The sequence below is a fragment of the Scomber japonicus genome, chromosome 14, assembly GCF_027409825.1.
Source record: "Scomber japonicus isolate fScoJap1 chromosome 14, fScoJap1.pri, whole genome shotgun sequence".
NCBI classification, from domain to species: Eukaryota; Metazoa; Chordata; class Actinopteri; order Scombriformes; family Scombridae; genus Scomber; species Scomber japonicus.
The window spans coordinates 30,815,893-30,826,544 of NC_070591.1; the positions used below are offsets into that span (position 1 = coordinate 30,815,893).

The 10,652-nt window shown below is 37.0% G+C and overlaps 2 protein-coding genes across 2 annotated transcripts in view; one reads left to right on the plus strand and one right to left on the minus strand.

The window, feature by feature from the left end:
* Positions 1 to 10,652, plus strand: part of vps8 (VPS8 subunit of CORVET complex) — a 63,210-nt gene continuing 52,558 nt past the window's right edge. Inside the window, exons 1-6 of the mRNA XM_053332946.1 lie at positions 1 to 140; positions 1,484 to 1,552; positions 3,421 to 3,551; positions 4,473 to 4,569; positions 4,868 to 4,900; positions 5,398 to 5,452. Of these exons, the coding sequence (XP_053188921.1) occupies positions 69 to 140; positions 1,484 to 1,552; positions 3,421 to 3,551; positions 4,473 to 4,569; positions 4,868 to 4,900; positions 5,398 to 5,452 (457 nt within the window). The 5' untranslated portion in view covers positions 1 to 68. The remainder of the gene's footprint in view (positions 141 to 1,483; positions 1,553 to 3,420; positions 3,552 to 4,472; positions 4,570 to 4,867; positions 4,901 to 5,397; positions 5,453 to 10,652) is intronic.
* LOC128372784 (uncharacterized) lies at positions 8,238 to 10,081 on the minus strand. The gene is made up of 2 exons (XM_053332947.1): positions 10,014 to 10,081; positions 8,238 to 8,664 (listed from the first exon to the last, which is right to left on the minus strand). Exons 1-2 carry the CDS (start codon positions 10,079 to 10,081, stop codon positions 8,238 to 8,240), a joined length of 495 nt encoding a protein of 164 aa, XP_053188922.1.

The window sequence follows — 10,652 nt, forward strand, 5'->3', positions numbered from 1 at the left end:
GAAAGCTAGAATCCGCACAGAGGCGTACATGATATTCTCTCTCTTCTCCTGCTCATGTAAACACAGACATGTCGGAGTCTCCGGACGCTCGCAGCTTGATGTCTGCTTCCTCACAGCTCAACCTGATGGAGGTGGACGCGGTGAGACTGTTTATTATCTTACCTCAGCTGACTGCTGTCAGCTGATGTGATGCAGTACAGTTACTGCTACTAATTCTTCCTTCGTGTTGTGATTCTTTACTCTGTCAACATCTGTTAACACGAATCCAACTCTAGCTAATGACGGTTTAAACGAGAGCCATGAAGGAAACATAGTAACACTGCATGGAATTATATCTGGATATTTCTGTAACGTCACTATCTATCTATCTATCTATCTATCTATCTATCTATCTATCTATCTATCTATCTATCTATCTATCTATCTATGTAACAACTGAGAAGCTTGAACACAGACTTCATTATAGCATTAACCTAGCTATTGTGTCATAAACAGAGCAGTGTGTGACGCTGCTGCTGATTATCACGTGATGAAGCAGTGCTGGTGTTCTCTGAATATGAAGGCAGGAAATGTTGGCTAACTTTAATCATGAGTAACTTAAATACTACTGACAGTGATCAGGAACCAGTACAATGCATATACACTCACATGCACTCACTGGCCACTTCATTAATACACCTGTATCCAATACAACAGCTCTGCTAGAAACTCAAGTTGATGTGTTTTCAGTTTTTGTTAACATTGTCAAAAAAGTGATAATGTAACTTAATGTTTATTACCGAGGTGGTACTAAGTGGTGGTGATGGTAAATTACATTGAATATAGTTTCTAATATTTTGCCCCCTCCCCCTCCTTATGTATGTTAATGGAGTGGACAAAATATTAGGAGCATCCTTCAATATAATGCACCCTAGTACACCATCATCACCCAATATTACCTCAATAATAAATATAAGTAGAATGATCACCTTCCTGACAATGTTAACAGAAACTGAAAATGTACTTCATAAATGTAGAATTCATAACATAGCTGTTGTATTGGATTGCATTAGATTGCACAGGTGTACCTTATGAAGAAGCTAGTGAGTGTAAGTGTATTATGGAAATATGTCTGAAAATGAAAATGAGTTGTGTGCTGAGGCTCTGTGCTTGGACATAGATCTGTTAGTAGGTTTAGTATACCTATATTAGATATACAGGTCCACTGATATTATTCTATTGAATTCTATTATATATTGAAGTTTAATTTCTACATACATTTTTTGTTGTATGTTGTTTTGTTTTATTAATGGTTATTTATATTTATTAAATTCACAGTGAAATTTACTGTTTCAGTGTACTGATGTCATTTTATACATTTTGTTGCACATAGTGCTGATGAGTTACTGGTGTTTAGGGTTGAAACCTGGAGGACAGGCTTCGAGTTTGATAGATGCTGAAGCTACAGCTCTCTAACCCTGTGTTTTTCCTCTTCTGTTCTCAGATCGATGATAAGGAGTTTGACATTCCCCAAGTGGACACCCCTCCCACACTGGAGAGCATCCTCAATGAGGTCAAGTTCATGTTACCATATGACTGCTATATGGTATCACTCACTGTCAACAGTCAATGAATACTTTAAAGACAGTGTAAAGTGAATTCAGACATTTTCTTCTAAACACATTAAATAGGTCATAAATGTATTTCTAAAAATGGTGTAAAAAGCATTTCAACCATTTAGATTTGAATTGTGGAGCTTGGCTTCACAAACTGTGTTTCAAGATTTCTGTGTTCAGGATTTAGTGGGCGGGTCTGGAAATCATTAGCATAAACTCGCCCCTGCTGCTGTAGAGGTATAAATACATTCAGCGCACACTACTACTACAACAGTCTACAGTTAGCTGAGTTAGTCGCCGAGTTAGCCGCTGAGTTAGCAGCAGAAATCTCTCAGACGTAGCGTCTATGTTTCTGGTAGAGGTGGTGACTTTGATTGACAGGTGACACTTGGTAGGGGGCGGGGTTTCAACGAACTCGGCGGGCACTCCCACAGCGTTTGGTAGCAGAGAAAGAGGCAGATTTTTACACAACTTTGAAGCCTAATTTCATATATTTGGCGATTTTTTTAATCATTCAAATTTGGCAGGGTGGTTAACAACACACTTTTCTGTGGTATGTCAAACTCAGAACACATATTTATTCTTCTGTGTCTATCCTCTGATTGGTGCTGGGCAGGTAGTGTACAAATAACAGCTGCTTTGTGGAATGAGTGTAAAAAGCTGTGCAGAGCTGAGGAGAACTCTGTAGTATAGTTGATGATCACTCTGTGTGTTCATTGCTATGAGCTGATCCTTTAACAGTTGTTCTATTGTTCATATATGGCTCAGTGACAAATAAGGATTGGCAAGATGAGCAATTTAAAAATCAGTTAAACTAGTTATAAAAGCAGCATCAGGTTTGTTCAAATGTACATTTAGTATTTTTGTTGGTTTTATATAATTTGAAATGACATTTGCACCATTTTTTTACCAAAAGTAAGACTGAGTGCTCCTGAAAATGTCAAATGGTGTAACCACAAAAGAATGATAAATATTAAATATTTTATCACCTACAGTGTATTTAAGCGGACTTATACTAATAATTACTTTATTTTAAAACCTCAAATAAAAAGAAACCTTTTTTTCATTAAGATTCGCATTTTGTCAATGTTGAGCAGGACATATCCTTAAAATAAACAATTCTTCTAAATAATGATGTGACAAATTATGTAAAATTTGTTAAGAAAACATAGAAGAATTTGACTTAACCACATGGAAACAAAAAGAGTAGTGTCACGTCATTACATAAACATATTGATTAGTGTAGCTTCAAGTAAAAACCCTCATCTTGTCATTTTCCCATTATGGACATGCTTCATACTGAAAACACTGATAGTAAATACTGTGGTGCAACAGAGACACAACTAGAATGAACACAGCTGCAGCTGATAGAAATGATGATGGGTCAGTTTGATGAAAGTATGCCAATTAGCAAACATTGACAATAATACTCAGATGCTTTCTCTTCAGCTTTTGATAAATTGTAAGCTGAGGGAAACCCTGGGCTTTCAGTTCCTGCGATAGAGGCAATTTAAACTCAATGCAAATGTTGGGTTCACAGGGTTAGGGTTAGGGTTACTATGGTTTGTGTCTGCAGGTTTTCCTCTCGGTCTCCTCCCTCTAACAGCCAGACACACGGTTTCATTTCCTCATTCATTCACTCTGTATCAAAGCTTGTGTTGAAGTACTTTCTAAAATGACCACTTTTATCCACAGCTGCCATTTCTTTGAACAGCAGTGTTTGCCTTCACATTCAAATATTAAACATTTTAGTATTTTTTTTAATTACATGTGAACCCCTTCTTTACCTGAGGTGTGTTTGTTTTGTTGTCCTTTGTGTCTGCAGCTGGAGGATGAGGATGAGCGCTTCGTATTGGAGGATACCTGTATGCTGAACACTGACAATATTGACGCTCACTCCTGTGATACTTCCTCTCTTGCCAGCTCTGACAGTGGAGACCCAGCACACCTCAAAAGGTATGAACACACACACACACACACACACACACACACACTCACTCATACTCACACATACTGTACTCACACACACACTCTCACACTCTCTCTCACACACACACACACACACACACACACACACACACACACACACACACACACACACACACAAATTCTTTTCTTTGCATGTACAAGGTAATAAAATAGGAAATGTCCTCTTTCTGTGATGTCCCCTGTTCCCGGACCTTTGTGCCACTTTATCACCTCTCTACAATTGAACCAAACTGATTGTATCAATGCAGGCTTTTATTTGAAGCCTATTAAAATTAGGATTTCACTATTTGTGCAGGGCAGGACATCAGGAGTGCAAGGACTCCCTGGTGTGCTGTGTTCACAGGGTAACCCAACAAAACAGAATGTGAGGAAGGGCAGTAACATTAATTCACTGACCATGAAATAGTGGCAGTAATATGATATACTTTTGGAAAGCAAGAGTCCAGGCAATGATGTAAATGATCATCAATTTGAACAAGGTGAATGTATCGTTAAACAGACATTATTATTGTGTTGAGCAGAAATGTGTATCCCTGATTAAATCAACTATATTATTTTAAGGTGGTCAAAGATATGCATTTAATCCTTAATCAAAGGTGAAAATTACAAAAGTACAAACATTTAATTCAGCACATTGATCAAATCAATCATTTTTAGGTGATCAATGTGCTGAATCACGGTCTTTATTTGAGTGATTTTCACCTTTGATTCAGGTTGAAATGTGTATCTCTGACCATTGATTTGAACAATGCACTGCATTAAATGTATTTACTTTTGTCGTGTGTGTGCCCATAAATGAGCAAAAAACTGGTGGGCCCTCTGAGGCTCAAAGACCTGTGTGTGTGTGTGTGTGTGTGTGTGTGTGTGTGTGTGTATACACGTGTGAAGGAAGAAGAGGACAGTGGATCTGAATGCGACAGTTCATGGATCTGTTCTTCGACACAGACTGCTGAAGGGCATCTCTGCACAGATCGTCTCTGCTGCTGTAAGACACACACACACACACACACACACACACACACACACACACACACACACACACACACACACACACACACACACACACAAATGCTAACTTCAGTGGGCTTGAGTTTCTAAACTGTGTCGCTTGACCAAACAGTGAGTCAATCAGGATTGTGTATTTATTGGGAAAGACGGTCATCAGTTAGTAATTCTGTGTTTGGATAAAACAAGTTTTATTTAGATGATTTGTTGTTGCAAAGATCTTTATTTTAGCACTACTGTATATGTATTTATTTTAAACACGTGTATCTTTTCCTCAGGACAAAGTGGATGCTGGACTACCAACTGCTATAGTGAGTATTAGTTTATTTAACTATGAATCCATCTGAACAGACATGATATTGCTTTAAAGCACAACCTGTGAACATATTCTATGACTCTTTTCATGACTATTGATGACTGGCTGCTTTATACATCCTCATAATACATTAGGACAATTTCAGAATTTATCTAAATTGGCTTCACAAATTGGCTTCACAGGAAGTAGTTTACAATATTACAAATCTGTTTATAGCATGTTGTACACATCTAAGCACACACAGTATTTACACTATTTTTTAAAAAATTGCTTTTGTACTCATTGTTTTTTTCTCCATTCTTTTTGTTGATGCTCTTCTATTTTACTAATCACTTTGCTGCTGTTGTAATGAAAATGTTCCCATCATGGGACTAATAAAGGAATATCTTATCTTATAAATTAAACTTATTTTACAATTTTAATCTGTGGCTTAATCTTATTTTCTGTGTGTTTTGCTTTTCTTTGATGCTTACTGATATTGTGTATGTTCAGACAGTGTCTGGTGTGATAGCTGTGGGAACATCTCATGGTCTGGCTCTGGTCTTTGGTGAGTCTTAACAACCCTTCTTTTATGTAGACAGTGGTATAAAGAATACCTTTTATATTTGAGACTTTTTACAATGAATATATGTACATCACGAAGAGTGAAACTAAAACTTCTAGTATGTACAGCGAGCAGTTATGTTACATTAAGACAAATGATCATGAGCTGCTCTTGTGGATTTAGATGTTTATTATACATACAGGCATCCTGGCAGCCTTGTGGTTAAGAAACATACTGATCCCAGCATTTTACTTTCCATCATTGGACTTCTATATATGTAGTTGATACTAACACTAGGGGGCTGCAAAGTTACACATTTCCTAATTGTACACTTTGTGGCTTTAATGATGAAAACTGCAATGAATGTACTGAACTGAATGTAGATTCAGTATGAATTGTTATATTATTAGACATACTATTGTGATCACAGCATTGAAACTGAAACTCCTCTAAAGGATTCGATAATTGCCTCCATTCTTTCATGCAGATCCACACAAGCTCTGTGAGACTGAATATGTAGTTATTATCTCAGAGTCACCTACATGGTTGTGTGCTTTTCACTCTGTAGTATAAGTTGTGGTTGGGTGTAGGCTGATGATGCTGTTGTTTGTTAGTATGTTGTAGATGAACAGTGTGAGGAATGAATTAAAAAATATAGATTCATAACATCCCCAAAATAACAAGCTGTTTTAAGAAAAAAAAAAATATATATATATTATCTCATTTATTTTAAGATGATTTAGTTTAACAACATTTTCTGTGATTTGGAGAAAATACGCCATGAAAAGACAGAGAGACAAAAACAGAAAACCCTCTTACCGCATCACTCATTCACTACCTCATATTGATGGTAACCTGTGTAAATACTCTGCTGCCCTCTAGAGTCCATTCACCAAAACACACACTGACTGTATAAACCTTCTTACTATATAAACAGTGTTGGGGAGTAACTAGTTCCATGTAACAGCATTATTGAATTAAATTAAGAAATAAATGTAAGTGTAATCTGTTCCAGTTACTGAGAAAAAATGCGTCAGTTTTTTTTAGGGCTGTCAGCGTTAAGGCGTTAATCGCAATTGGATTAATGCAATCCATAATGCGTTAATTTTTTTAAATCGCATTTTAATTTTGCAAGCCTTTTTGTCCCTTCTACTCACCCGTAGATGGCTCCTCTAGCTGTAGCGCTATGCTTTGAAGTGGCCTCCTGCAGTAAACCTACCGCAGTGATGGAAAGAAAGAGAGCTACTGGACTTTTGAACGGCTTGTTTAACTTTAAAAAACTTCCAGGCGGTAAAATGCAACCTGTGTCAAACAGAGTTTAACTACCGCCGGAGTACGCCGAGTTTGAGTTAGCACCTCCACGCTAAACACTCACTGCAGCCAAGCGAGCCTCAGCTCCACCAAAGGACCATTTTGGAGTGTGGGAGTAGCAGCAGAGCCGTGATTGATTCCCAGTTAAGACACTCTGGTAAGAAATGCTTTACATTATGGGCTTAAAACTGCCTTGAAATGTAAAATAACAGGATTTTAAACATGCAAATCAAAATGCGATTAATCACGATTAAAAAAATTAATCGTTTGACAGCCCTAGTTTTTTTCCTAATGTTTTAATATTTAACATGTTACTGAATACATACATTTCTGTTTTTAATTATTTGAAATTCATATTTTTTAATATTTGATCAAATATCTTTATTTTATATTCTAAAATCTACATGAACTAATGAATACATTTACAAATGAGAGATAATATATTCAATAAATAAACAAGCAAAGCATATTTAAAACAGACCAGGCTATGTTTTTGCCTATGCCTGTACAACATCAGCCCCGCAAATAAACATGGCCTATCAAAATAGGCTGCAGTCTTTATAATTCATGGCATTGGGTTTAAAGAGGGTCAGCTTTAATTGATTTATCTGTAGAGAGATTGTATCACACTACAATGAAGCAATTGTTGTTCCTATAACTTTCATGAATATGCTTCATCCTGTCATAGTTTGTATTAGACTTGATGTTTGTAACTGTGAGAAACAACATACATACATACCATATATGGAAAGAAAAGATAAGATATGGAACCTGAAAATATACCACTGGAGAAATGACATTTCAGTTAGAAGAGATGAATGATGAAACATACTCGCAAATCAGCTGTTGAAGTCACTTTTTGGTCAGAGTTAATCATTCATCTACAAGCATTTCTAAGAGCGTCTTCAGTTACCATGGGAAACATATCTTAAACAGCAGAAGCAGTTGTCAGGATTGGGATGGATTTTATGATGACCATAGCCATAAGATGCTTTTGGGAAATGAGGCACTGTTCTATAGTTCTGAGGAAGGGTTAAAAATGTGAAGTTGTCAAAATACTTTGTGTAGCTACTACAGAGATAACAGAACACATATATTCTAATAATACATACAGTAATTATCAACTAGATTGATGCAGCAGAGAGAACACACTGGAGATGGAATCAGTTTAATTTAAGCATATTAATAAGCCAAATTAAATGTGCTGCATTTTTATTGTATGTATACATAAACAAATACAAAAGGACATGATTTGATCAACAGTCTTTTTATTTATTTATTTGTAATTAGGCATCAATTAAAATAGCCTCGATTCAATATTTAGCCTAGAATCTTTTCACTCATATTTAGTTTTTTCTATGTATTGATTAATGTGCAAATAACATTAAGTGACCAGATTTGTCAGCTGAGCTTCACACATATTTAAACATTGTATTAAAATTATTATGATCATTTCATGTGGCTTACATAACAAGACTCAGTACATGCCAGCATCACTGATGTCCACCCTCAGCACAGCTTCTCCTGAGTCTGACATGGACGCACTGACAATAACATAATCGCCCTGATAAGAAATGCAGGAGCCATCAGCCTTGGCTCGTACAAAATTATTTTCACTTCCATTATACATAATATCATAAAGATTGTAGTCACAGTCGTTGCCTCTATCAAAGATCCCCACAGCGAACCAGTTGGAGTAGAGGTTTCGGTCATAGGGCACAGAGAACATGACGGCCATGACATGGCTGTAGTCGTTCATGTCAGGGTTGAACAGGTCGTAGGTGAAGACGCCAACCGAGCCGGTCGCAGCGCCACTGGTCTTGTTAAACAATGCAGTGGCGTTGGAGTATGGACCCACCATGGGCGGCAGAGGGACCTCACAGCAGCCGCTCTCAGTAAATACCCTGAAAACACACACAACCATCAGACGACTTACACAAAACCTATGATTTGGAAAATGTATTTTTTGAGTCTTCTTACAAGTAGCTGAACATCAACAAGGAGTCAAAACAAAAGTCTGTTGGCTCAGTTGCATAACAACACCTCAGTTCAGTCAGCTAACTCGCAAAGAATAGACAATACTGCCTGAAGAGGGAAGGCAGACTCTGCTAGCAGCAAAAAATACAAAAATGTAAATTAAATGTAACAAATGGAAATAGCAGGGGAAGCCTATTTACTCTGGCAGTGACATGAACAATATTTCATGAGCTACATGGTCCAAATACTTAACTGCTCAAGCTGCCTGAACTTGCAGAATTTGGAGGAGCATGACCACATATTGACATGTAGATGTGTTCAGGTCTGGACTCTTATCAAGCATGAGACATTTGGGGCAGATTGTACAATGTTAAGCCAGGTGGCAACCACTTCCTGTTTAATGCCCCAAATATGTTTTAGGCGAAATTGAACGGCATGCCATGCTGAGGACGTTCCATTAAAACTAGAAAGCTTTGCAATGTAGCATCTCAAAGGTCTTAAGATGTCACCTACCAAATTTGAAGTCACTTGGGTTAAATCTCAAGGAGGAGTTAGTCATTTTTCACAATGTGAAGCCACTGACAGGTTTTGTACTTTAATTAAGTAAATTAAAAATGGCTTACTTCCTGTTGGACTTAGAGTATGACTCCAGTGTGGAGATGGTACATCTGCCAACCAAATTTCAAAGTTGGGGACTTTGAGTTTGACAATGTCTAGTGCCCTCAAGTAATTTTGCCATACCCAAGTCCAAGATCATATCAGATATCAAGTTACACTTCTGATGCATGCCAGTTCTGATCTGTTTGCCAGTTTTTGTGAGTTTTTAGAATCCCAAGGTGTTCAAAAATTCAGTGGTTTCAGGAAATAATAATAAACAGAGATGATCAGGCCCTCACATTTTTGTTCATGTTGGGTTGCGTCACAGTCCAAGGGTTTTATTGTGTATATGTAAATATCTTCAGGCCTGGACTCTTATTGAATGTTGCACGGAGGAGGTCAATATCACTTTCTGTGTCCACTACATGGTGCTAGAGAGTACACTAATTAAACATTGATGTTGTCAATAAACGTGATAATACTGGAAAGTCTGGAAAGTAAAACTAAAATAAATATCCTTAGCTCATTTTCCAACACTATTAATGAGTGTTTGACTTCAGGAAATCATACATCCCGCAGGCGTGTTGATAAGTTTTACACTGAGACACTTCTCTGGTGATGTAGAACTTTGTAGCACATTTCTTTACACTGTGTACAGTATATTCTAGCCATACATTACCTTGGGTTGGAAAGAGTGTAGCAGCCAGAGTTGTTATTGATCTCAAGTGAACAGTTGCGATGAGGCATTGTGATACGTGGAGCAGGGAGCAAACTGCCTGTGAACTAGAGACAAACCAGGAAGGATCAGATGTCTATGTTAGATAAGTCTTGTGACTAGAAAACTAACTTTAGTGTGCTAGTTCATAAACTACATCATCAAGACTATTTTCCAATTCCAATGCTTGTCAGTAAGAATCAAGATGTTGTGATATGTAGTTCAACAAGCTGTGCATGGTGTCTACTATACAAGGAACCTTTCTCTTGAGAGTTATTATCTTATCAATGTTACTACTCTATTTCAGTCCATTATCTTGGACACAAAAAGCTCACACTTGGTCTTGACTAAATCTAAACTGAGACTAAAAAGATTTTATCCATCAATAGTTTAATCCGTGACTGAAACTAGAATAAAATGTTGATTATCTTTAACCGAGACAACACTGACTAAATAAAATAAATAAATAAATAAATAAGATAAAAATTGAAATGAAGATGAATGGAGCTGACTAAACCTGACAAATTGACATGGACTCTTGATCTCAGGACTAAGACTACAGCTTAACTTTAAAATAGACAAAATTACCTACAGACTGATAAG